At 47.8% G+C, this 27,739-nt stretch overlaps 1 protein-coding gene across 4 annotated transcripts in view; it reads right to left on the reverse strand.

The window, feature by feature from the left end:
* Positions 1 to 1,777: 1,777 nt before the first annotated feature.
* Positions 1,778 to 27,739, reverse strand: part of SNX27 (sorting nexin 27) — a 56,413-nt gene continuing 30,451 nt past the window's right edge. For 2 of the 4 annotated variants that reach the window (XM_032768015.2, XM_075071108.1), the window contains exons 4-13: positions 27,156 to 27,220; positions 25,439 to 25,543; positions 24,130 to 24,208; positions 21,583 to 21,746; positions 20,891 to 20,980; positions 17,171 to 17,320; positions 16,622 to 16,750; positions 16,208 to 16,267; positions 14,148 to 14,210; positions 1,778 to 10,122 (exon numbers count right to left, since the gene is read on the reverse strand). In XM_032768015.2, the coding sequence (XP_032623906.1) occupies positions 10,075 to 10,122; positions 14,148 to 14,210; positions 16,208 to 16,267; positions 16,622 to 16,750; positions 17,171 to 17,320; positions 20,891 to 20,980; positions 21,583 to 21,746; positions 24,130 to 24,208; positions 25,439 to 25,543; positions 27,156 to 27,220 (953 nt within the window). In that variant the 3' untranslated portion in view covers positions 1,778 to 10,074. Of the gene's footprint in view, positions 10,123 to 14,147; positions 14,211 to 15,581; positions 15,634 to 16,207; positions 16,268 to 16,621; positions 16,751 to 17,170; positions 17,321 to 20,890; positions 20,981 to 21,582; positions 21,747 to 24,129; positions 24,209 to 25,438; positions 25,544 to 27,155; positions 27,221 to 27,739 lie in introns of all 4 variants that reach the window. The other 2 variants (XR_004371986.2, XM_032768016.2) reach the window with 2 other exon arrangements.

Genomic DNA, 27,739 nt, shown 5'->3' on the forward strand with positions numbered 1-27,739 from the left:
ACCTGTAAGGGGTGGACAGGGGGGAATCAAGCACCTGACCAGAGGACCAATCACAGAACTGGTTTTTTTTTTTAAAGTCTGGGAGGGAAAGGAACTCAGGGTCTTTTGTTTCTCCCGGCTATGGATTGAAACAGCTTTTTTGGCTAACTCCAATCTCCTTTCTAATATTCTTACTATCAAGTGTGAGTACAAAGGAAACCAAAAATAGGCTGTTATGTGTTTGGGTTGTGATATTATATTGTGTGTTGATTGACTGGACTGGTTTTAATTGGCTCTCTTTTAAATCAGACTGTTTATTCTATTTTCTTATAAGCCACCACCTGGTATTGAATTTTTAATTGCAGATTTTAGTTATATGTAAGTTCTTTCTTTTTTATATAAAGTTTCTTTTTTAAAACTTGTGGGAAGTTTCTTTTCCTAGTGAGGCAAAGGGGAGAGGAATTCATGTGCCCGGAAGCTCTTCTACCTCTGTGTGACAGTAGGGAGGGGAGCCCTAATGCTCTGTGGTTTACTTTCCTATTATCCCAGGGCGGACAACTATGGGAAAAAGTTATATGGGAAAGAGTGAGAATCCAACTCTTTCTCTTGTGTTGAAGGTTTTTCTCTAGTACTGCTACGATGTATCAAAGGGAGGTAGTGAATCTCTTTTGTGTGAGTCTTAACTAGGTTGAATGCCATAGCCTCGGGGCAGTAGATTATCCTCGCTGGGTTATCAAGGAGCATAGTTAAGCATTTTTCGGCGAACCCAAGGAAAGGGGGAGAAGCTGGGGGATGAGGATAGGGAGACCCAGACCCAGGGGGCTCTGGGTCTTGTGGGGTCCCCCAGGGATAAGTTGGGGCTACTTGAGGGCTGATAGGAGCCAAAATCCTATCTGGTGGCAGCGAGATAAGAGCCAAGCTGGGTATAAGCTTGGGGGGAGAATCATAGTAAGCACCCAGATTTTGGACGCTAAGGTCCAGATTTGAGACAGACGCTTATCACATGGAGGCAGCGGTTATGGGAAATACGCTTATCACAGAGGGCCACTCCTGTCCCAGCTCCTCTGCCACGGCCCTGCCCACAAGGCTTGGCTGCTGGCAACACCCGCACTCCAGGAAGGCCAGACAGGCCTGGCCTCCCACCCCGAAGGAGGCCTGGCCATGCAGTGAGGGCCAGGGTGCAGAGGTGGCAGCAGTCAAGTGGCACCCACAGCACTCTAGCTTGCTGTGCTGCTGGGGAAGGCGCTGTCCTCTCCAGGTGTTGCACCTCGTGCTCTGGTGGCTCCTCCGGGCCAGGGAAGCCCAGGTAAGGCAGGGTGGGAGGAGGAGCCGGGTTCTTCATGCACAGGAGCCAGACGCGCCACAACAGCACCACAAGAACCGCCTGCAGGGGCGGAGCTCAGGGAGGGAGGGGCCTGACATCACTGGGGAAATGGGGCAGGGCCAGGGGGCAAAATGGGGGGCCCGTCCTCACCAGGGGCAGGTGTGAGAACAGCACAGACCATAGAGAGATGGGGTGGGACTGGGAGGGGGGAGACAAATGGGGGGGCAGTGGGGCCTCCATTCCCCCAGCCAGCAGGATCTAGGCCCAGGGCAGATGGGGCAGTTTAACAGGTCCCTGAGGCTGTTTCTCTGCTCACTTAGACCAGATCAGAGCGAGCACCACAGATGGGCAAGGATCCCCCAGTCCAGTCACTCCCCTATCCTTCCCTAGCCCCTCACAGCCCCCCTCCCCCTACACGTACCCTCCCAAACCCCTCCCCCATAAGACAGACAAAGGGGGCTGGAGAGGTTGAACTAGTAGTTTCATCAATAAATCAATTTATTTAAAAGAATATGTTACAATTAATTACACTAAGTGACTTTACCAAACAATTTTAGAGTGGTTAGCTCTACAGAACAAGGAATGAAACACTGTTCGCAATTGGGTTTTTGTTTTTTCTCCTTCTTCACATTGCTGAATCACAAAAATAAAAAATACAAGATACTGCCGTGAAAATACAATTAGAGTTCTCTCAAATAAATTAAAACGAGTGTGCCTAGGATTGAAACCTGGGTTATTTTAAAAGGGTAAAAAAAAAAAAAAAAAAAAGAGTGGGGGGCACATGATACAAAATTTCTGTAAATTTAGTAGCAGGCATCAGTCCAATCCCCCTCCCATTCCCCCAGAAGGGGGAACTCCCCCGCACCTTACATCAAAAGCTCTGATTGATGTATTATTGCTGTTGTATCTGTTGCTCTCCTCCCACGGATGAACCTTTGCACAACATGCTTCAACCCAGGGCTGGGGTGGAAGAGGGACGGCCAGGGTAAGGGATGAACTGGGGGCACTGAGTTACGGAGTCCCTCCGCCCGAGGGCTCGATGTAACCGACTACTTATACATACCCAATGGTCTGTGGCCTTGGCTAGAGGGCAGTTGCTTTGTTGCCACCGGCTAAGAGCTGCAAGGTAACAGGTCAGGGAATTTCTAAACTGGAGCAGCTGGAATCTAAGCCAGGAAGAAGAGGACGGTGGCTGGAGAGGGTCAAGGGATAAAGCAGACATGGCAGCTGGGTGCTTGCTAAACTGAATTCTGAAGCTGTGTTAACATTTTTTATACACTTGCATTTAAATACAGTTCCCTCTAGAAAGGTGCTAGGATAGTGTGTCTCACATGCAGACTGGGCTGGGGTGTGGGGACTCTCCAAAGGCTGGGAGAAGTAAGGTTCCAGAGACTTTCCACCTCTCTACCTGTCGGGGTGTGTGCGTGCAAGGAATGAACAAGAGAGGCCTGGTGCTGCAGCCCAGCAGGGAGAAGCATGTGCAGGAGCAAGCAAGGGGCCTTCCTGCTAATGGGAAGCTACTGTATTGTGTCCAAACTACCTGGTTGCTGAACTGGTTTGGTGCAATCTGATGGGTTAACTGGAAGCAGAAGAGCTTCGTGCTTAAGGTCAACTACATCTTGGATACCCTGCTTGGGTGAGAAACATACCCCCAGCCACTCCCCCAAATATCCAGCCCTAGCCCCCCCAGTTATTTCAAACAGGGACAAATTCTGTTCTCAGCCCCCCTGCCCAGGGCTGTGCCAGAGGGCAGCAGACTCAGCTGTAACAGGGCAGTGCTCTGTAAACCCGTAACAGCCTCTTGGTTGGAGTCCTTTCCAGCACTAGTGACCAAGTTCCACACTCTCAGCTGGGGAGCTTTGCAGTCAGAATACAGGATCGCTTGGTAAGCGTGAGGGCTATGGAGACTTTATACAAATTTGTTTAGAAAAATAGAACAGTCTCCATGAGCTAGGCTGCCGTCAGCTTTAATAATACATGCTTCACTTCCAAAGCAGAGGTGTAAGGGTGTGTGTGTGTGGTGGGGAGGGGGATCTGTAAACCACTTGGTTTTAACAAATGCATCACTCACCAACTTTGGTTTGCAGGTGGTGAAAAGCTTTTGCACAGATAAAAATGTAATTTTCCCAGAGAGCACTTGGCCATCTAAGCCACTCAAATCAGGTTAAGAGTCCATAAATCTGGCTTTGAGTTAGTTTCCCAGCCCTGAAGTAGAGCTCTATGCAAGCTCTCACCAACAGAAGCTGGTCCAATAAAATATATTTCCCTCCCCCACCTGGTCCCTATAAGTGTGGAGGAAAATACAGCAAAAAAGAAAAATCTGCAAGACAGCAAAGAAGCAATTACTTTGCTTTGGCCATTACTGCAAACCGTCAGGATCAGAGGAGGAAGGGGGGCTGAGAAGTTTATTTCTCATCTAATTAAGACTTCATCAGCTGCATCTTCTACCTATTTAATTCAGAGAGCATTTGAGGAGAGCAGTTATTATACCAAGTGTAACCTGACCTATTTAACTTGCGCTGAGGCTTATAGGTCTGACCTCAGAGCAGCCAAAGCCTATCAATTGATTTTTAAAAAAATCGGATAAGTAAAGAGCCTGGAAATGGAAAGACCAGGGTTGCATTTTTAAAAAGGACCTTGCGTTCAGATAGAGACAGAGCCTCACTGCTTATTTCTGACGGGACCAGAAATAGGACAAATTAAATGAGCCAAGGATTTGTTTTTAAAAAAGGAAGAAAAATTGTCAGATTACCCGTTTCTTTCCAAATTTAAACATACACAAACACATACAAAATCAGCATTTCAGGACCAGTCCTGTGGAAGTGGAAATTTCAGTTCTTCCCCCTCAGGCCCCAAAATCTGACACTCTGACATGAGCAAAGGTGCTTGTTTTCTAGCTCTCTAAACAGACAGAGAATGAGCAACATACCTAACAATGGTTAAATGTCACAGCACAGAAGTCAACTGGAGGAGGTTACTAGTTCTCAAGTCGACCTACTTCATTCAGCAGTGAAATTTCATGTTTATGGCTCTCACTCCATTTTTGTTTTTTTAACATGGGTCCCGCTGCAGAACTTACTGCTGCAAAGAGACTTCCAGCTTCTTTAGCTATGGAAAATTTGAGTATTGGCACAAGTCCTTCCCTAAATCCAGTGGACTGAGAGAACCCTGGCAAAAACAATGGCTGATTACAGAGCTACTGCCTGTGTGAAAAGGATCATAAGGAATATGGGAGAATCTTCCCTCCACCGCACCCCACCCCTGGATTTTAGGGAATAAGTAGAGGCAAGTTAAACCTTCTCAAGGTGCACCTCAAAACTGGGGGAGGGGAGACTTGGAGCCTGGGGGAGGTGTTCGGGGAATGAGAATTAAGTATTTGGGCGGGTAGATCCCCTTTTGGGGAACTCATGTAGCGAAAACTGCCCCCTCCTGCTCATGGAAACCAGCTCCTGTCCAACAACACAGCTAGCACATTTCACCCGATAAACCCAATAATTGGTTCTCCAGGCCCAAAGGTGGCTCTAGATCTCTGGGGCTCCCTTATTTCCTTCTCAGCAGGAGACTAGTTAGACACACTTACAGCTGCACTGGATGCCAAGGGAGCTAAGACTGGGAGAATACAAGTTGCACAGAAGCTGCATTCCTCCCATAACACTGCAGAGCAAGTCTAACGTCCACCGTCTGCTCCTGCTAGCCCTGAGGAAGAACCGGGCTTAGCATCCCTCAAACAGGTGCTTGGCTGTGTGCAGAGAACTGTCAGCAAAGCCAAGCTGGCCATGCATGCAGAGCAATCCGGGTCCAAGCCTCCCCCTCTAACACAGATCAATGCTGGATCATGAACTCCTCCAGAGGCTCCCCAAAGCAGTGCTTATTCCTGTGACATACACACCCGCTGAACTCCTCTGACTTGAGTCATGTGAGTAGCCGAGCTCAACGAACAGAGACCGGGGAGGGGCTCTTAACACTGCTGCTGAGATCTTTCCATCTGTTCTGATTAAAACAGAAGGAAACGTAGACCCCCTGTCTCATCAGCAATGAGACAATCTTGTCTCTCCATACAAGAGACATTGCCAGTAGCTTATTCAGCCCTTTGGGTAATTTGTTGGGAGAGGCTAATACTGCAAACTTGGACAAGGCCTCCCAGTCAAGGGTTTCGAAGTGCTTTACACAGGTGGGTATGAACACCTCATTTCACTGGTGGGGAAACTGAGGCACAGAGGGGGAAGTGACTAGCCCAAGGTCACCCAGAACATCGTGGCAGAATCAAAAATAGAACCTGGATCTCCTGCTCTAACCACCAGAACAAGTTGACTGCCTCACACACCAGGAAGGGACTCTCCAAGCTCTAAAGGGCTCCTGTGCTGGAGGATACACACACCAGCGAGACAGCCCATCCTCCCACTACTGAACTGGCACAGGGGCACATGATCCCCCAGCGCCTTGAAGACCTGCCCGCCTGCACAAGACAAAAACGCCTTCCTGCCATCAGAGGTTGATAGAGCCACTTGGAAAGGTAACAACAGCTGTACCGTGTTCTGATTGGTCTTGGGGGGGAGGGGCGGGGAGGAGGAATATAGCAGCAAGAGGATTAATCAAGGGAAACAAGCAAGCTAGCTTATCAAAGAATGGCTGGTCCAGGGAATTTGATGAACAGTGGGGATAGTCCTTTTGTGGGTAGGTTCTCTTACGGCCTTCCAATTCCGCTCCTAACGCCAAAGAGGGGCAGGAAGTTGGGTAGATAGACCCCCAAACTCAACACCTCTCTCAGCCTAAACCACAAATACTGCACTACAGGAAGATGCTTAAGGGGAGAGCGACTTTGGAAAGGCACAAGCATTCTTAACCCAAAGGCACCTGTCCCGGGCCCCAGCCACACCCTCTGAACAGGTTTCAAACATGCACCCAAATTTTGGATTATCTGCCCATGGCCAGTGGGCTGGGCTGCTCTACACTGTAAATGACTCTGCTCCATGGAGCAACAGTTGCTACAGGACACAAAAAGCTTCTTTTAAATTAACAAAGAGAAGAACCTTGCAGCCCAAGAGACCCACTAGTAGCCTGGGATTGCAGAGGAAAAAGTAATATTGCTCCCCAAACCCACCCGGCTTCTGACCAGCTTAGATCTAAAGTTGGTGTAAAAAATAATTCACTTCATGTTCCAACCAATATTTTGTCCTTCCATCACTACTTAGGTCCTACATCACATGCACCATGTTCCTGTACATAGGGCTGGAAAATAAGAACAGCCACACTGGGTCAGACTAATGGTCCATCTAGCCAGTACCCTGTCTTCCGACAGCAGCCAGTGCCAGATGCTTCAGAGTGAATGAATGGGACAATTTCGAGTGATCCATCCCATCATTCATTCGCAATTTCTGGCAGTTGATGGTTTAGGGACACCCAGAGCATGGGGTTGCATCCCGGACTGTCTTGGCTAATAGCCATCAATGGACCCATCCTCCATGAACAAATCTAATTCTTTTTTGAACCCAGTTATACTATTGGCCTTCACAACATCCCCTGGCAACGAGTTCTACAGGCTGACTGCCCATCATGTGAAGAAATACTTTTGTTTCTGTTTCAAACCCACCGCCTATTTCATTGGGTGACCTCTGGTTCTTGGGTTATGTTAAATTAAATGATTCAGGGGAGTGAGGAAATTAAGCCAGAGGCATTTAAAAGCCACAGACCAGGAAAGGAGGTGGGAAGTAAAAGGGATATTTGCAAAAACTTTGATAACATTTTCACAGCTGCCCTGAATCTAGACTTCAGCTGCTTCTAAAAGCACTAACCCCCACTCCCAACAAGTTTCTTATTTCAATAAGAATCTAGCTTTGAGTGAGCCATGTCAATTTCAAATCCAGTTCTGATCGAGAAAACTTAGAAGCTGCTTTCCTCATGCCGTCTACAGGGCACAAAAGCTGGTTTGCATAACCTGTTGGCCCAGATACGTAGGTTGCATCCAGCAATACCAAATTAAAGAAGGCAGGTTTCTGTGCACCAAGGCATCCAATGGGTTAACATATTAAAGCCCCTTATACAGAGCCACCCAGCTTCCTCAGTTCAATTTGTTTTCTTTGCAGAAGGGATACATAATTAGTTCAAGATCTAAAGTACAGAGTTCCTACTGCAGCCTTTCTTTGCACTCACTCAGATTGGTGTACCTAAGCTACCTAATTCACACTCAGAAATAAGACATTTGGAGGCAATAATTTAGAATTCAGTGTTCTGCTGGCCTCTAAGTGCAAGGCCAAGGTTTCTCCTAAGCTAATGCTGCTCCTGCTTTGAAATTGTGACTCGAAGGATGCTGTCTGTCTGTCTTTAGAGAGCATTTCCTGGCAGATCACACTGGCTTCATGCCGTAACAGGCAATGTTAGATCCCATGTGTGGCGAGCTGGGTACCACGAGCCTCAAGGGCCGTCCTGCTTTATTAAAGAGACGGATTCTTCAAGGTAAGGGTGTATCAAGTTAGAGCAAGCAGGAAGCCCTGCCCAGGCCTCAGCGTCGGGTCTTTCTTTGCAGCTTCTCAGATGCATGGGGAACAGACAACCCAGCTCAGGGGAAAGCTGCCAACTGTCCTTTCTGAAGATGGTAAGCCAATTCCACTGCTCCCGTTTCCCCTCTCCTCTTCCCCTCCTGTCCATATTGACTGTTCATTCATTCCCACTCTCCTTAGCCTCTCGCCTTCAAGATCCTCAGGCTCCCTTTGATGTTCTTCCTGAATCAAAGGTGGGGCTGTCAGACCCCTCCCCTTGACCCACCATGGAGCTGAAAGTGCCGAGTTCCAGCCCTGCCTGCCCAGAAGGCAAGACAAGGAGAGGGGACTTCACTGGCACTGAGTCCCACAGCAGGGCAGTACTGTACTGCTCCCATGCCAGCTGGGCCTCACGCTCAGCAGACCAGGTCGCTGGCAAGGGCGCCGTAACCATTGGCTGGAATGAGCGAGTGAAGAGTTACCACTATGATCCACAGGGACCCCAGCCTAGATCAGCTCGGGAAGAAGTTGTCAAAATACCAATCGAGGCAATAAATCAACCTGAGCGGCTATAAGGATGACCTGACTGCTCACGAGCAAACTAACCTCAAGCGTCCTCTAGCCTACGGCTGCCTCCTCAGATCCTTCAACCTCCAGCAGGCTCCCTGCGTCCAGTCCTAGAACCACACACCCAGGGCCGGGGGGAGGTGAAGCAGCAGGAATTCATAACACCCTGGTCCATACAGGGCCAGAACCCCCTCCCCTACAGAAAAGCCTTTGCACTGAAAAGCGCTTGGAGAAGCTAAGCTCTGCTCAAGGGCAGGCAGAGGGCACATGCAGGAAAGGAGAGAAATTACCCAGGCTGTTGTTTTTTGGCTGGCTAGAACAGTTCAAATTCTCACAGAGAGGGGGCTGTTTAAATACTGTCCCTGCTCGGGGAAGCCACCCTGCACTGCCAGACCTCGTCTCCCCAACCCTGCCTGGACTGACCGACTACTAGCGAAATACAGACATCAGCACCGCACCCAAACAATGCTGCTTCTGTCCTGGAAAGCTGTAAGGAGCAGCCAAAGCCCATCAGGAAGATACCAGCTCTTTGGCTTTGACAGCTCTGGGCTGTCTCATCCCACCCCAAAGAGATCTGATCAAGTTGTGGGGAAAGCCACAGATGGAGCCTCACTTACCCTCCAAGCTGGATGGAGCCAATTCTGCTTTGCAGTGCTCCTTTTTGCACCTCTGCCTGAGGACCAGAGCACCAGCACAAGGACTATGCACCATCCCAGGTCCACTTAACCCTTCAAACTATGATTGCAGTGGGCCTTACACTGAGAATAGGCCTTAATCTGGCACTTTGGCACAGAGGTGAATTTCAGTCCTTAGGGCTTTGACCCAAAGTCCACTGATGCCAATGGGAAGACTCCAACTCAAAACCCATCTTACCCATAGCTTTCCAGGTCCCATCAATTACAGCATCACACTCTTCGTGAACATTTACACTCACAAGCAGCCCTACTGATTTTAAATGCTACCCGAGGTAAGGTTGCAGGATCAGACCATCAGTGAACAAAATCCTCTCTCTCTTTGTCCCACTAGTTCTGGAGCCAGCTGCTTTACACACTTCTTAAAAAGGTTCAATGCAAAAAATGAAAAGAAAAAAAAGAACCAAACTAAAAAGCTTGTAAACGCGTCAAGGTCCTTTGAGAGGAGAGGTATTTCCCTGTAATGTTACTTTTTTTCTTTTTTCTTTTTTTTCCATTAAAGTTAGTTTTTAAAAAAACACGATGATTCGGAGGAAAGAGATGCGTGTAAAAACGCAAGCTTAGAAAAGGTACTGCTGCTGCTATGAAATTTTAAAAGAATTATATATATGTATATACGTGTGGTATTTTGTATATATAACTTTCTTTTTTTTCTTTTTTCTTTTTTTTTTTTTATACATACATACATATATATGTCTGAACAGTGCAAACGGATGGCATTTCTATTTCCAGTTGTAAAAAATATAATATAAGCACAGTCCATCTTCCAATGGAGGACCCAAGTGAAACAAAAAAAGAAAAACAGAATACCCTTGGGTGGATTTTGTCTGTTGGTGAAAAGTTTTCCCCTCTTGTTACTCTAATAAGCCTGCTGGTTTTTTCCTAGTTGCTTAATTCCATAACCATGAAATTCACAAATGGTTTGTTATTAATAATATTTAGTTTAAGGGATTTTAATACAATAACAGAATTTTTTAAATCTTTTTTTAAGTGTTAATTTGGGGGAGGGGGTTACATTCTTCCACGACAGGAGGGGCTAAGTGGCGGCATCTCTCTGCTGTGATCTGGCCATCTGAAAGATATTCTGAAAGAGAAGAAAGGGAAATTAAAAAGATGTTACTTACAGTAAGGCTCTGGGTTTGCTCTTACTGCCTCGCTAATCAACAACCCTCTTGGGGCAAGTTAGACAGAGGGCAGCCCCATTTGCAGAGGGGGAAATTGAGGCACAGAGGGGGTGACTTGCCCCGACATCACTTGAATTGTCCACAGGAAAGCAAAGAACAGACCACTGAGTCTTAATTCCAATTCTCAGTCCCTCGCTCTAAGCACTAGACCCCTCCCCATTGCTGGGTCTCACCACTAAACTAAACTCCCTCCCATGACTGAAGGGCTATCAGGATTAGAAAACCTGCCTTATAGAGAGAGACTCAAGGAGCACAATCTATTTAGCTTAATAAAAAAGAACGCTTAGGGGTGACTCGATCACCATGTATAAGTACCTACACAGGGAACAAATATTTCCTAACGGGCTCTTCAGTCTAGCAGAGAAAGGTTGAACACCATCCAATGGCTGGAAGTTGAACCGAGACACGTGCAGACTGGAAATAAGGTGAACGTTTTTAACAGGGAGAGGAATGAACCTTTGGAACAATTTACCAAGAGTTGTGGTCGATTCCCCACCGGTGACCATGTTTAAATCAAGACTGGATATTTTTCTAACAGCTCTGCTCTAGGAATTTCTATGAGGCGTTCTCTGGCCTGTGTTCTACAGGGGGTCAGATTAGATGATCACAGAGGTCCCTTCTGGCCTTGCAGTCTATGACTATGAAACCTCCTGGGCCTAGTCACATGAGACTCCGCTAATGATTTTCAGTGCTGACCTGCAACTCCGCCACCTGCTACACTAGTCCTGCCCCTCCCTCCCTCCCCCCATTCGTTCACCTCATTCTTCATCCACTGCCCTCTGGACTATTCCAGCTCTGCCAACGCCTCAAGCCCCAATCCTGGGCAGAGCCCGACAGTGAAGCTAGACCGAATGGAGGCTCTGCAATCGACCGTTCACTTGTGACCCAGACAGCACTGCTGAGGGGAACGACTCTAACCTACCGCATGAAATAGCCTCCCCCTCAGATTCCAACACCCATCATCATCCTAGGGTTGTCTGTCTAAAAACACAACAGCGCGGTGGTTGAGAGCAGGCAGATCTCCGAACACACATGCATGGATTCCTTGCCAGCGCTGGGTGCTGAAGTGATTCTGGTACCCAGAGCTCCAATCCCCAGCACCTTGGGATGCGCAGGCTGCAGTGCTCTGCTGCCACTGCACTCCCTGCAACAGCAGCACGAGCAGGGTTGATGGATGACGCCAATAACCAGTAGTAATTACCATCACTGGAAGCAAAGGTTGGACGACCAGCCTTGCCGCAGGCAGCAATAGCAAAGATCTACTCCCCCTGGGCGTGCAGCTGTAAATTAACCCCCTTTACCCCCAGCAGGGAGCGGGAGCCTTTGCTGAAGCTGCAGTTGGTCTCATGGAAGTGTGTTATAAAGGGGAGAGGTTTATACTCCCCTCTCTCTAGAGGTATAGCTGCCATAGCACTGGGTCGGCAAGTGGGCATGGGAAGCCGTGCTCTGGAGGGGAACCAGCATCTGGCCTGAAATAGGTGAACTCCCAAGAGAGGGAGGGAGGGGAATCCAGACAGGTTGCACACACCTTGCACCCCTTTGAAGTAAATTCATCCGACTTTTGAACAAGGCTTTTAAAAAGCAAAGTTCCTAGTTGTGCCGAATGGTCATTAAAGATCTCACAAGAGGGTTTTGCCCAGGTGTCCTTTGTCTCCCCTCTCCCTCCCAATTCCATGGGCACTGTGCCCTGGTGCCCAGGCTGTCCACTCACAGTCCCCACTCAGAGGTGGCTAAATTGCTATCTCTGCAGATTGCTTTGGGAGCCTGCAGAGGGAACAGAAACACATGGCTTCCCTCAGTCAAGGCTGCTCTCCCCTCTCCAGAGTTTCTCTAATTTAGTGCTTACCACCACAACGTTTAAACACTGGTCACCCATGTGACTGAATTAAACCACCGATCTACTCTTCCATACTGTCACAAGCGGGCATGTAACAGCCTCAACACCACATGACACTCAGGGTACGTCTCCACTGCAAAGACAAACCCTGGTGCCGAATTTCAGAGCCCAGGTCGGTTGACTCTGGCTCACGGGGCTTGGGCTGTGGAGCTAAAAATAGCAGTACAGATGCTGGGGCTGGAGCCCAGCCTCAGAGACCCTCCCCACTTTCCAGGTTTCAGATCCCAGGCTCAAGCCAGAGCAGGAACCTCTACACTGCTATTTTAGCCCCATAGCCTAAGCCAATTGACTTGGTGCCTTAGTTTAGGACCTACGAGCAATTAAGTGGAAGGCATCTGACACAAATGCAAGAACATCTGGAATCTCAGCAAGGGGAATTATCTAGAGTCAAGTTCTCCAGAGCCAGAAGGGGCATTGCAGGCAGAGAGAAACACTGTAAACAATTTTTACAGACCAATAGATCAATTCCAGAAATTCCATGCTGCTCATTGTGTCCCCCCTACCCCTGCACATATGGAATAGGCCACAGCAGTCTGCAGAGACTTCACTTGAAAAGATTTCTGGCAAGTCAACAGCACGGGCCTATGCAGAACCAGACACTGCATCCAAACACAGCTGGAGGGGAGGGACAGAGTCGAGTGCGTACAGAGATACTGCAAGTGGCCTTTACATCAGCAGTATAAATGGCTGGGCTCTCACTCGGAGGGAGGAAGAGCACGAGGTAACTAGATAGTAACTGGAACTCACTGGGGTGAGCCCTCAACTCAGCTCATCTACCCTCCTTTATAACACAGACTAATGAATCTTCATGTGCATTTAGGGCAGCAACAGGGAGATGAGGAGTCAAAGATTGCCCTGCAGGAGCCTTTGGCACAGCTGAAAGGCTGGAGACTGCAGCACAGCCAGAGGTTAAAGCGGAGCAGAAAACGGACGGGAGGCCCTCAGGAAACCAAAGGCCTAGGCTCTTGCAACACAATGGGACGAGTGTTGGGTTTGGCTCATGGGCAGTGTGAGTAACGTACCCTCAGACTGCGTATTAAGATGTGAGCAGCAGAATAAAACCCTCAAACTACATCTACCCTACAGAGCCTACAGCACCACAGCCCCTAGCAGAGACACAGCATATGCCGACAAAGGTACAGGAACACAAATGACATTAGCTATGTTGATGGGAGCGCTTCTCCGTTGGCGTAGTTGTGTCTACACTGCGGGTTTGGTTAGCATAGCTATGTCATGTGGGGCGGGGGGGGCGGTTTTTCACCCCCCCAACTGACCCAGCTATGCCAGCCTACATTTTAAGCGTAGATTAGGCTTAAGATAGAAAACCCCAGTCAGGCAATGGAAACTTCCTGGGTGCATCCGAGGGCAAAATTTGAAGCTAAAGGTTTAAATCTCTCTGTAGAACCAGTGAGAAATGCTTTATGTAACTGCTTAGCAGACAACAGCAGGACAGCTTTGCTTAAAAGATTCAACTACACAAGATAGTTTCCCTCCCTACTATTCAATTAACCCCTTGATTACTGAGATGGAAAAGAGGTCAGGACCTGCCAATCAAATGGTACCAGGATGCCCCTCCAGCACTACCATGGGAAAAGTTGGCATGCAGCTTCCAGGATTAGCCTTTGGTCCTTTAAAGAAACTGAAAAGTAAAAAAATGTGTGTTCCCTTTACTGCTCCTTTCTGACCCCCTTTCCGTCTCATCTGGGAGTGGAGAGAGCTTCACAGGTAAAGTCTCATTCCAAGTCCTCAAAGATTGCCCGTGTCCAGGACCCATCAGGACTAAATATTTCCAATGTAAGGAAACAAAGAACATTTCTTAAAGCGGCATGGCAGTCTCGCCCCCGCATGCAGCCACAGGAAATATTTTGCTTTGTAAGTTTCCTTTAAGGACGCGCTGCCACTATTCTGAACACTATTCTACACTAGCAGGGATTGGCATGGAGAAGCAGGAAGTAAACAGTAGGTCCGCAGTACAGCAATCAGACTGGCTCAGAAAGTCCAGATGCTGTTTGCTTTCACCCCAGTTACCTTGCTGCACATATTGTCTTTACTGAAGTTCTTGTTATCCTTGTCTGTCGCTTCCTCCTCCACCTTTACGAGAAAAAAAAATATAAAGGATATAAATAAAAATTGATGGAGGGGAAGGGGGACTAAAACCCTATTTCTATGGCACGGGTGAATTTAAGGATGGGATTCTGGAGGCTCCAATAAGCACCCCAGAGCACCAGGCAATGAATTTCAACCGTCTACTATTCTTTCTGTTAGGAACTGACTAAGCCAGGATCAGACCTCTGTTCATGAGACACGCTCAGCCCTGCTCTGATATGAGTGCAGAAAGAGATGCCAACATTTGGACTTAGCCCGTGGAGCAGATCAATATCTCCCAAGCAGGGGACAATAACATGAGGGGCCCAGTGCCAACCTGAAGAACATGGATGGAGCTAGAAGTCTGTATACACTGACCAAAGTGCCTCTTCTCCCCCTCGCTGCGTAACCATAGTGCCCAGCTGTTGCATGTGATAAAAAGGCCAAAAATCCTGCTAGCCACCATAGCAAATGCTACCCCCTAGGAAATCCAGCAGTGCACATGGCAGTGGCATGGTTATGTACAGATGAGAGCTATCCAGACTGCCACAGCATATTCACATACCAGCCTCAGATCTCTGGGATATAGGAGCCCATACAAATATCAGCGCATCAGTCCTCACAGAAATACATGTCTGCTCCAGGACCATCTGATGCTACAGGCAGCTTGTGCTCAGAAATGGCACCCCCCAGTGTTCTAATAAGCAAAGCTAGTCACTTCTGGAGGCTGCCTGCTTCAGGATCAAGAGACGACAGAAGTGACAGAGTTGATCCTCAGCGGTAATGGGTTGAGCAGAAGAACTTAGAAGCACAGAACAAACTAATGGCCCATTCAGTGCAGTATCCTGCCTCCCGCAGTTGCTTATATCCAGTTGCTTATGTACTGGGATGACTGAGAATCACTGAGACAACAGAGCAGCACAAGTTTTCCAACGGACACCTTGTGGCGATTCAAGACACTACACGTGATGATGGCCCAGCACATTGCTAGTATCAGACCTCAGCATCCTAAGCAGAGCAACTCTGCATCATCTCCTCTAAGCCAACTCCCTGGGGGGCAGGTTGCCAGCTACCTTGTTCTACCATCTCCCTACTACACTGCAGTTAGCTGTAGCAGGAAGCCGTAGCATGGGGACACAGAGCCAGGCAGCAGTCACATGGGGATAGGGAGACTCTGGCAGGTGGATGAGGGGTGGCCAAACATTTCCTCTAAGGACCAGGAGAGGATGGAGAGGTGCATGCAGTAGAAGCAGAAAACAATGAATACAAACAAGTGAACAAGCAACAGGTGAGGTGGGCTTATTTGCGAAGGTCTCCTTGGCTTGGAAAGAAGCCCCAGCACCAGCCAGAGTCACACCTAAAAATTGAATAATTTACCAAGAGGACATCATGACTGACAGATTCTGAGCAGGCAACCGGGACTGGGAATCTGGGCATAATTAAAAAAAAAAAAAAAAAAAAAAAAAGATACTTTGCACTTCTACAGAGCTTTCTTCTGCAGGATCTCAAAGCATTTGATGAACAATTAAGCAGTCCTCATAACCCTCCTGGGAGAGGGAGGCTTTGCTCTCTCCTTTTAACAGATCAAGAGACTCAGGCAAGGGAGTGACTTGCCCAAGGTGTCACAGCCAGTGACTTGCAGAGGTGGAGGCTTGATTATCGCATGCCACACATGCACAGCACCACTTCTTCAAAATGAGTCACGCGATGCAAAGAATGAGACGATCAGGCCCCCGGAGTCCTGACACCCAGCTCCCTGTTCTAGTCACTTGCCAATACTCCCATCCAACAGTTGCAGATAAAACCCAGGAGTGACTCCCAGGTTCCTGCTCCCAGAGCTGGGAACAGAACCCAGGAGTCCCCACTATCAGCCCTCCGCACTACACAACCCGCCTCTCCTGGTTTGGGCAGTAAGCTGACATTGTGAACCAGCTTGCCAGGAAAGGGTTACTGTCAACTCACAAAACGTATTAAGCAATTTCGGTGCAGTTTCAGGATCTTACCTCCTTCCTCCACTTGAGCTCACAGAACACCCGCTCGAAGCACTCGTGCATGTAGTTGAACTGCAAAGATAAAGCAGCCTTCTCTCAGGTTGACATAAAGCGCAGCAGCAATAGCGCTAGGCAGCTCCGAAATGACAGCCGTCCATCAAATCAGAAAGCAGGGCGGGAGTCAGAAGCTGTACACTCAGCTCGTGTACACAGCAGGGGAAGGCAGAGGTACCAGCTCTACCCAGCAAGAACTTACTGTATCTCTGGCTCCTCCAAGTGGCTGTCTGGTTACGCAGTGCAAGGAAAAGTTGAGCGTCAAATCTTCTCTCACACCAAGAGATCAGGGCAAAGAGAATTTTACACCAGTTTCTAAAAACTGGGCAGTCCCTCTCCTTAGTGCATTTTCAGTTTAACAAGGTCACTTACATAGGGGGTGAAGATTTTAACCCATCGAGGCTTCTTCTCTCCTCGTGCGTATTCAAAACAGAATGCCATTCCCTCTTCGTCTGTGTCCCACCGCTGCATCTCGTCCCACTCAAATGCTATTACCTGGTTCTAAACAGAAGAAGAGATCGGGGTCCAGAGCGGGCCATACTCCGAATCAGGAGGCAAGTTAGCGCCTGAAATGCTACAGGGCAGATCTGAACCAGGGCAGGGCAGAGTGCAGGGGAAGAGACGGAAAAGACAAGGGAGTCCCAGGAATGCTGCCGAATGGTGTGCAGGGGAAGTGGGGATACAGAGAGGTTCTGCTAATGCTGCAGAGCTTGCTATGGAAATTCACCATAGCAGCAGTCTCTGTAATCACACAGTAGGGCATTTACCACCATTTTAACAGCCACCTCCTCCTGCTCTCAACTTTACTCTTCCAGCAGCTGCAGCACCCCAGGAATGGGGAACCAGTATTCTGCCTTTTCCTGCAGCAAAGCTGATCTTGCTCAGACCCAGGAAGCCCTGCCACGTCCTTGAGTAACTTACCTCTAGCTGACCCTCCTCTGTGCAGGCGTGGAGTTTAAAGTGCTTGATGCTGATGGCTGTGATCACATGACCCTTTCGCCGGGAGTCGCAGGAGCAGTGGGGGAAGATGATCTCATTGTAACCCTCACATGTCCGCAGCATGTTTAAATACTAGAGAAAAGCAAGAAAGTGATGTATTGGCAGCAACAATCCCCCATCACCCCAACCCTCTGCAGTCCCTCAGTGTCCAGCAGCCCCTTACTACAATCCCAGCTGGGAGACACATCCCTGCTCTTAACCATATGGATACCACCAGATTCAGTCCACTGCCAGAAATTTGGCTGAGGTTTGCGTGGGCTGAATTCCTGCAGCCTCGAGCATCAACTAATTCCATAAATGCTTTCTAAAAAGCTGGCCCAGCTGGAATCACTAGATACCATGGCTCTGAGCGTCGTGGAAATCCTCGGACTTTTTTTTTTTTTCTTCTTTAAACATAGCCACAAATGGTCTAGCTCTCACTCTGAGATCACCCTGAGTGTGGATCTCATTAAAATCGTCTTCATTTAGTGCAAATTGCTGCTTACACTGTCATGTTCCCCAAAATCCCTTGCTGAGTTTTACCTGACTCGGTCATCAGTCAGGGATGACTAGAGTCATACAGAGCTTAAAACCAACATACTGTGTGCAAATATTGCTGAAGGCCTGGAACAAACTCAAAACAGAAACCAGGACTTGGGGCCCAGAATGGGAGGGAGGGAAAAGTTCCAGCAAGATGACTTGAGGCCAGAGCATCAGCCTGGATTTTCAGACCTAATGCTGAATCTCCTAATTATGGGTTCAAATCACATAGTTAAAGACACTTCAAGTAGTTTCAGGCTCACCATCGAAGGTTTGCATTAAAACTATTAGGGAAATATTTACAAGGGACTTCTTCTCTTATTTAAATTAACGCTGTTTAAAAAGTGCTGGGAACCCAAACAAAGCACCCTTGTGATAAGGCAGGAGAATCAGAAAGGCGAAACTGACTAGAGACAGAATGCGAAACCGACCTAGCGAATTTCACTGAAAGCTCAGTGAGATGCAAGCAGTAATCAATTAGATTTCAGAGCATCAATCACATGTTAAATAGCACTTCTGAACTTCAAAGCACTTTCTAAACACAGCACCTCACTGAGGCCAGCTTTACACTTAAAACTTTTGCAGTATAAAAATATTGGTTAAAGGAGCAATTATTTTTTTTATCCTGGACAAAGCCCTAGCATATATGTAGCTATAGCAGGAGGGAAAAGTGATTTTACTGGTCTCAGTAAACTGATATAAACCTGCGTAAGCTGCATCCGCTGGGAGGCTGCCAGTCTAGCTATGCAAGCACACTTTTTCTAGTGTAGACTAGGTTAGTCACATCCCCATTTTACAGATGGGGGAAAACGAAGACAAAGTTTCAAGTGACTTCACCAATGGCACAGAGGGAGTCAGGGACGAAGCTGGGAAAAGAATCCAGGAGTCCTGTATTCCAAATATGAATCTTAATTTCTTCCCCTAGCTTTATGATTTGAAGTGTTTTATGTAAGGTTTTGGGGACAAGAGCCATGTCTTCTAGTGAGTTTGAACCGCTCCTTGCACAAGAGGGCTCCACCCACAACTGGGACCTGTAGACTCTACTGCAATAGGAACCGTTATTAGAACAGGTGAAGAGTTCCAATGATATTACCTTGACCTTGGCCTTTTAACCCTATTTATGATGTCTGCAGCAGTTGAAAGGCCAGTGATGAACCAGCCCGTAAAGGAATGAAGGGGCTCCAGGCTCACTGGAGTGTCCCATCAGCTCAGCGGTGAAGCAGGCAGGGGGAGGGGGATGTTTAGTATTCACTGTGATAAGCAAATACACGGATTAGGGAGTGATTAGAAGGAAACTCTTGGCTAAAGGCACCACAGCCTCTCAGGTGACCTGGAGCTCCACACAGAGACGTTTCAAGCTCCTCCAGCACTGATCTGTGACAGCTGTTACCGTCAAAAAGGGTCAACAGGGCTCCCATTAATAAGAGCATGGGCGGCGGGTGGAGTCCCCCTCTGGGGAGGCTACCCCCAGTCTGCCCCTTCCTCCCATGCCCTCCCCACGGCCTGAGCCCTGAGACCCCCTGTGCCCTCCCAGCTGCAGAAGCCCCACACTTCGCCCCTGCCCAGAGGAGCCCCAGACTGGCCGAAGCCCTGAGCTTCCCCACCCGCCTCCAACTGCCTGGAGGAGCCCCAGGCCAGCCGCAGCCCAGAGCGCTCCCCCACACCCACCCAGAGGAGCCCCTGCTGGGCTGGCTGAAGGCCTGAGGCTCACCCTTCACCTGCCCGGAGGAGCCCCAGGCCAGTTGTAGCCTAGAAGGCCCCCCCCCTCCCCCCGGAGAGTAGGACCCCTGGCTGGGGTGGCCGAAGCCCCAAGCTGAGCCTCTTCCGGCTCGGAGCCAAGCCACCCATCATCTGTAGAAGATGCTTTTGATATGCTCCATGCAGGTTCCGGGGCTGCTGAGGAGGAGGTATATGCCTCTTCAGGTGTCCCGGAACCTGCATGGGGCATAAAGTAAAAACTTCACCACCAAATCTTGCAACTGGAGGTTCAGCAGCTGCAGCAGCGCCGGGGGAGGCAACGCCTCCCTGGCCTATTACACCCGCCGCCCATGAGTCTGAGGTACAGTAAGAGCTGGCAAAGATTAACTGAGGAGAGGATTTCAAACTGGGAGGTCGCTGGCACCAGAGACCAGCTATCTATAAGCGGGAACACTGCTAGAGGCTGTGAACATCCACCAAAGGTGGTCAGGGAAACAAAACCTGACAGGCTACAGCTCAGACTCAGACAGAACAGTGGGAGGCCCCATGTTTATTCCGTCTCCGCAATCCCAGAGCAATTCACTAGGTTATTCCATGTACAAGCCCAACAATTCTTCTGACCTTGAAGCTACGTTTTCTGCCTCTGACAGCCCCAGCAGCAACAGGGAGGCTTGGAGTGGAGCTCAGCTCACGGTGTGGTGACGTGCAAGGCAGGAGAAAACACCAGCTTGCTCATGCGCAGCCGTGTTGGCACAGACGCAGAAGCCGGAGGTGTGTAAATAAAGTTACACTAGCACCACAAGCACTGGCTATGCAGACTGCTTGGCGATGGGTTTTATAACCTTCCCCTGAAACATCTGGTACTGGCCAGAGAGAGGATATGGGAGGAGATGCACTACTGGTCAGACAATTCCTGTTCTTAGAACAGATTAGGATGGAAACAGCCCTTTGCTCATCAGACACTAAACAGGCAGAAGAGCTCCCATAAAGGATCCCAACCGAGTGATTTATAAAGATTTATATAGATTTACCTGCTCAATGTTTTTTAAATAAGAATTGAGTCCTGCCCCAGCAGTACACACCACACAAGTAAGGGAGTTTGACTCAACTCAACGCATGATCTGGCATATGGACATTAGCTCCATACAAACTAACTCACTGAGTGTTTTGGGAGTGTCTCTTACCAGTTAGCACTGTGATAACCTTGCATGCAGGGACTGGCACAGCAACCTGGCATTCCCCTGTGTAGTCAACCAACACAAGTCAAAACAGACCCACAGTGCTCTTCCAAACACAGCTTCCCTTGGAAAGCGGCACTTTTACAGCTTCACTGCAGACTGGAAAGGCAATCCAGGGCCAATGCACCTGACCTCATTTGCCAGAGGAAACAGCGATTTCCAAGTAAGGAGAGAACAACAAACATACCATGACCATCTTTTTCTGCTCAGACAGCTTCTGTAACTGGTAGGACTTTTCCTCAGCTTTGATGCAACCTTTCTTCACATCATCTACAGCCTACATGAAAAAAAGGGCAAGGAAATTGAGCAAAGGTGAGTCTTCAACAGACGATTAAAGGCAGTACTTTCACCTGGCACTTCTATGGCATTGTTGTGTGCTTTACCAATATGAATTCAGTGCACAGCATCTTTGGACAGTATGTGACATACTGGTTTTACAGAGGAGTAAATGAAGGAAAAGAGGTGAAGTGACTTACCAAAAGAGACAATGGGTCAGTGAAAGTACAGACAAGAACCCAGGAGTCCTAGCATATCTAGTGGTTAGAGCAGGAGATAGGGAGTCTGGACTCCTGAGTTTTCTGTTTGCTCTTTGAGGGCCTGAGCCTGTGATGAGTAGCAGCAGGATCCTGTATTCTGTTTCTGATCCTGCCTGAAGTCATTGAGCGACAGTGGGCAAATCATTCAACCACCAATTTCCATTTCTTACACAACAGGGACGTACAAAGGATGGGGCCTTCCTCACCCAAGCTCTTCATGGTGCTGAAGCATTCGATGTCTTGGAATTCGAACTAGCTACAGCAACACGAGTGGGAGCTGCTTTAAATGGCTTGTGATTAAGTTAGTTCAGCAGTCCAAGGCAAGGAATTCACATGCACCTACCTGGTGGAAGAAGTAGGTAACTGCGAGGTCATTGTCATTCAGGAGGGCTTCCTCTTCTGTAGTGAAGAGCCATTTCCTGATAGTCAGACAAGTCCCCGGCACCGCCGACGTGTAGTTCTGTACATAGAGCTTGTGTGGGAATTCATTGGGCGCCAGTTTACGCACTGCAAGACGCATGGGAAGAGTAGGATGAGCTCTTTGGGGGGCAAGAACCATCCTTTTGATCCATACCTGTATGGCACCTAGCACGATGGGTTGCTGGCCTACGACTGGAGCTCCCAGGTGCTACCACAACACAGACGAATAACTGTACACCAGGGAAGTCTCACTGCCTCAGCTAACACAATGCAAAGCCAAGTGAGTGAGCAGGTCCCCATGGAGCAGATGGGATCAAGACCCCAGCTCTGCTTTTTCCAACATCCTTACCCCAGCTGAATTTTGCCTTAACAATGTCGGAGCTTTAAGAGGCTAGTTATTTGCAGGCTGAACACACAGGCACCCCGGCCAGCAGGAATTTGTATGAAACCAGAATCCACACGCTTCACCTGCTATCTGGGGAATTCTGCTCCCCAGGGGCTGTACCTCAAGCCTGTGTGGAAAGCAGCTGTGTAACGCAGAACTTCAGCTGAAAGCAGCCACGCTTGGTGAAGACAGACTATATTTGTCAGACCGTCACAGTTTGTTTTCACTCTTTGTGATGAGTACAGGAATGTATCCTGCACAAGCCTTAGATTTTGGGTCTCTAGCCTGGGCACTGGGGCATTCAAGCCACCGGAGAAAACAATGCAGGGAACAGTCTTGCTTTGGCCTACGGGAGTGGATAACATGGAACCTAGCGGGGCTACAATTCTTATGATCCATTGTCGAGCGCTTCAGAACAGTACAATACATTTTCTCACACACACTGAAGCTGCTTTAAGATTCTCCCAAGCGACAGAAGGATCTCACACACTATTTGGGCAGTATGCCATCAGAACCAGAACAAAGACTCGTACAGAGCTCAGGAATGAAGGAGCTGCCTTCAGGCTATTTGGTATCTGCTCGGGATGGTTGGTACCACAGGCAACATGCCTTTGTTGTGAGTCTCCTGTATTGAAAAAACACTTTGCTAAAGGAAGGAGAAAAACACAGTGTGAGCCAGCATGACCCACCTGAGTGACTTTTCAGCCCCACGTTCAGGTAGGAACTCTGTCCTTGCACTATCGCAGATGGAGCTCAGTTGTTTGCAGAGAAACTAAATGGAGCGTGTACAGTATACACAGAACTGTGAATATTCAGAATGAGTTTTACCAACACGCCCGCCACGAAGGTTAACTAGAGCATATACTTTTCAATCACTTGAGAAGCATGGCACTCGTAAAAATAAGAAATAACTATTATTAATACCTAGCTCTTATATAGCACTGTTTGGAATCACACAGTGTGAAAACTTTCTGTGTGAAGCTCTGCCAATACATCCCAATTCTGACAGTCCTGACAACGCCTGACATTCCTATGTGGGTCCCCTACACAGCTCTGCCAATACATTTCAATCCTGTCCTGCAGCATGCTCTTCCATTCCAGTCCCGGGCTCCCCAGACATAGATCTGCCAATGCCCTGGGATCCTGCCCTGTCATCTCAGCACCAGGTATCTCTGATAAAGCAACTGTAACTCGGTGGAATCAAATAGTAATTTTGTGGTTGAGGCTGCTTCACAGGAGACAGGGATGAACCACTACTCTTTGATGATCCAGGATCAAGATCTGCATGCCAATCTAGTCTGCTGTGTCAGAGATATTTCAGAAGTGCTTTCTTTAAAAATCTAAAAATGCCTCTGCAATCCAAGCCAGACGTGTCTTCCAAAGCAAAAGCCAGCGGGAACAGTTTGTATTATCTCAGCCTATATTTCACAATTAGCAGCATAGCACAAGGCACGCCTTCAGCTATGTAAGAAACCTGTTAACATACAGATTGTGGGAACAGGGCTAGGAATCAGGACTCCTTGGCTCAAAGCCTAGCACATACAATCTAACAGTCACATTTAAGTTACTGGAATTCCTTCTGCTTCAGCAAATCCAGTTTGAAACTGGGAGAAAAACAGAAGCGCTACTGCTGCTGATTTGAAAAAAAAAAAACAGATAAAAATCAGTATGCTTTACTTATCTCTAGCAAAGGCCGGGAGGTGTCATCATCTAAACCCCGAGAGACTCCCACAACCGAGGCTCAAATGCCATCAGAGTTCTCAGCACTTCATCCTCCCAGGCACTATAAAGAGCATCTTAAGCAAACTGGAATCCTTAGAACTAAAACATGTTTTCGTTTCTCACAGTTTCGTTTCTTACAGTTTTAGTCTCCTTGAACTGTTTAAAAAAGGGAAAGTCAACCATTAGCAGAAGCAAAAACCATCAAATTTTGAGGGCTCCTCAATACCAGAGTCTCCAAGGCCTGGTAGATTTCCCCTGGGGGCTCTGGATTTTGAGAGCAGACAAGAGCAAAATGAGAATGCCAGCAGGCTCTGCTGCTGCAGAACTTTTGCGTGGTTGTGTTGGGAGCATTACGAGACTTACCAAAGGAGTGATTGATCACTTCAAACAAGGCAAAGTAGTTTGCTGTAGTGCTGTCCATTCCTACTTTTGCAGCCACAGCCTAAAGTGCAACCGAAAGGAAAAATTGTGTCAGCAAAATAGTGCTCAACACTCACCTGACCTCCTTCAGGGACAGGGCCAGCCTAGCTTCACACGTTATTTACAAGTCACCGATCCCGGGTATTAGTCACCAAGAAAAGCTTTAACACTGTTCCTGTTCAGTCACACAACTAGGGCTCAGAGTCTCTCTCTCACTCTTTTCTTCTGTAAACTGCTGCAGATTTCAAGCACTGCCACAGCTGACAATTAGGTCATCTTTTCTTCTGGTGCCTCAAGTTTCGGTTCCTAGTACACCAGGCACAGACGCCCTCCCCCACTTCCCCTAGGAGTTTTTCCAGCAGTACTTCAGTCCTGCATGCTGATAATAGAGCCATGCTTAAGCAGGACCTCGATACAAGCGTGCAATTCAATAGACTGTGTCCTAAATGCATTAATATACACAGAGTCTGATTAGACAAGCACAATTTTTCACTGCATAAATCTAGAACCCATGAGATTTTGCTGGCATGCCTGTCCTTTGGCTCTGTTACTTATAGCAACACTTTAATTTGTTCAGGTTTCCCCCATTAATTCTCTATGAGCTACCATTCTCAGTTACAGCAGTACTAGCTGCATTCTGTTAACCTACTTTAAATGGATCCCTTGGCAGCAGCACCACACTCTAGGCATACTCACGAAGCAGTAAACGAGTTAAGATCGTTGCAATGATTTCGACGGGAGTTGAAGGGTCAGGACTTAAACCTACTAGTCCAACTATACAAGGCAGCTAAAGACTAACCCCACGCTCACGATTTCCCCAACGCAGACTGCTCCTATTAAGACTCAAGTCACTGCCCTACTAGACAGCTGCACAAGAATCATACGTTAGGTTTGCAAGCTCTCACTGCCTGCCGACAGCTAACTCTCTGCTGCCACAAGATAGAATTTGTCTAGTGATTAGAGAAATCCTGCTGCAGCTTTTAAGATATTATCAGTCAAAATTAACAGAGCGACGACTCTGCCCTTGCAGGAGAAACTGCCAAAGGAAACACCATCACCAAGATGCAAGGTTGGATTTCTCCAGCACGATCCCCCTTGTCGTGTTATTGCAGGGATAGTTCCACTGGAACCCACCACCACGGAGAACAGCAAAGGGAAAGGTTTCTCTTTGCATGCAGGGTCTTGCTTCAAGTTTGAGCCACATTAATCTATTTCAGATCATTAGAAAGTTTCACACAAACATGGACCTTACCTGATACACCTGGTCTGTAGTGCTGTTCTTTTTGACCCTGACTGTCACTGCTGTTGTGTCCGGTAGTGCTACTCTTAGTTCCACATCTGACACACCATTGTAATTCTGGAAAAGAGAAAAGAACATGTAATCCATCAGAGTCCTTTCTTCCCATCATGCCACAGAGCATCCAACCAAGAATCTAGGTACTGGAGGAGATACAATAGTCCTAAAAAGGAGCTATTTTACTCCAGAGAAGTGATCCAGAAGTGGCATGGCACATATGCACAAATTAAGTTGGCTAAGTTTACAAGAAGATTTATTTTTCTAACGGCCAGCCCAGCAAACTCACGCTGGGATCTGAGAATTAAAACAGGCTCTTTCTGGTTCACCTGTCGCTATCGGTATTTAGTTTATCTGACCCTCATTATGATAGTATCTGAGCCCTACACAAACAGTAATGTGTTATCCTCACAACATCCGTGTGAGGCAGGGCAGGACTATTATCTTCCTTATAGAGGGAAACTGAGGCATCAAGACATTAAGTGATTTACCCAAGATCTTACACAGGAAGTCTGTTGTGGAGCAGGAAATTGAACCAGGGTCTCTTAAACCCCAGCCCAGCGCTCTAATCATGGGATCATCATCCCCCCTCTCTAAGGGTTCTGTAGACAAATTCTGGCCTGTGTTTATAGATGTAACGGACCAGCGTCTCTATAAATACAGATTTGCTAAACAGGAAGAGGTCATTTTTACATAGTCACTTTTCAGAATATAACTGCACTTCAAAATGAATCTTCAAGCCTCAGAAACTAAATTTCTGATTGCAACAAAGGCAACTTTTGAAAAAAAGGAAGAGGTGAATCCAGCAGCATCACAAGACAGGAACTTGAATGAACCATTTCAGGTCACGATTGGATAGGATTTTCCACTTGCTTGAATCAGTGCATTCTAAGTTTGCCAATGAAGGAAGAGACACTCTTGGATACAGCAGCTCTACATACCAGAAGAAGTTTGGGGAGAAAAAGCAACAGCTAGTGGGAAAATAACTCACAGCTGCCGCTTTGCAATCATAACTAAATTATTCCAAGATAAAATATTAATGTTTATAACATTTATTGCCTTGGCTTCCAAAGGCTGCAGCATAAAATATGAGTAACATGCAAATGCAAAGCTACTCAAGCTACCAGAGGCTACACAGAAGCCAGCAGTGCTGCAAGATGCAACATTAACACAAACAGCCAGCAACAAACCCAATCAATGGATCTTACATTGGGCCTGCCAAGGGGACATGGTACAAAAGGCAAGGGCCCCCTATTGAGAGAGTTTGGTTGCTTGTTTGTAGAAATCTGAACTCCAGGAACTGACAAGAACAGCATTAGAGCTGTTCTTCACTGCAGCAATCCCCTGGAATGGCTGTATCAATAGCAGACGGATATAACAGAGGCACATGGCAACCTCTGACAAGCCTTTTGCCCCCATTACGATGGTACCCAGTGGCCAACCACGCAGCTTTCTGGGGTTACAGATACATCAGGCTACTACTTTTTTGCCATGATTTTCTGTGTGTAACTGGGCAACAACAGATAGCTAAGCAACTACCTGACCTGCTCTCTTTGGCCATACTTTACCTAGGGGTTTAGTTTGTTACAATCAACAGTCTGAAGGTAACAGTTATGAAAGAGAAAACAGAGCATCGGATTGGCACTCCGGCCTAGTCTCTAGCATGCCCACTTACCTCGTCTGATTCCGATAAGAACTCCTGCATGATGTCGCTCTCCCCAATGACTCGTATGGAACATACTGCAGGACAAAGAGAATGCTGTGTTAGTGGATCATACCTGGAAGAGGGCACAAGAGCCTTCCGCCCCAGGGGGCTGATTTGAACAGAGGCTGGGGGAAGGGAAGATAACTGTCAGTCACTGGTAGGTGGCCTGTGTGAAATGAAGTGGTACCTAAGCCACTGAGGACAGGGTCCACAACGCTAACAGAGACTGATTTATTCCTTTCTTGAAAGACTTAACAGGGAGGCTGTGGATTCAATGGCCATGGAAGGCAGGGCTGAGATATATAAGCGATGTGGGGGACAAGCTTGCTGTGCTAACACCCAGGCTGTACCCATTCTGTGCAGAGAATCCTCAGGCTGGCAAACTGGCAACTGGCCCAAGCACTTGCATGGGCACACACAGTCCATCTCACCCAGCAATAGCCAATCCCTGCTGCTTCAAGGCAAGCCAAGTACAGGGCTATACCATGGGGTGGAAACTCCTTTCTGATCCCCACTTACAATGCCTTGATTGACACGTGTGGGGCATGGTCTCT

Source organism: Chelonoidis abingdonii, chromosome 11 (genome assembly GCF_003597395.2).
Source record: "Chelonoidis abingdonii isolate Lonesome George chromosome 11, CheloAbing_2.0, whole genome shotgun sequence".
In the NCBI taxonomy this organism is placed as follows: domain Eukaryota; kingdom Metazoa; phylum Chordata; order Testudines; family Testudinidae; genus Chelonoidis; species Chelonoidis abingdonii.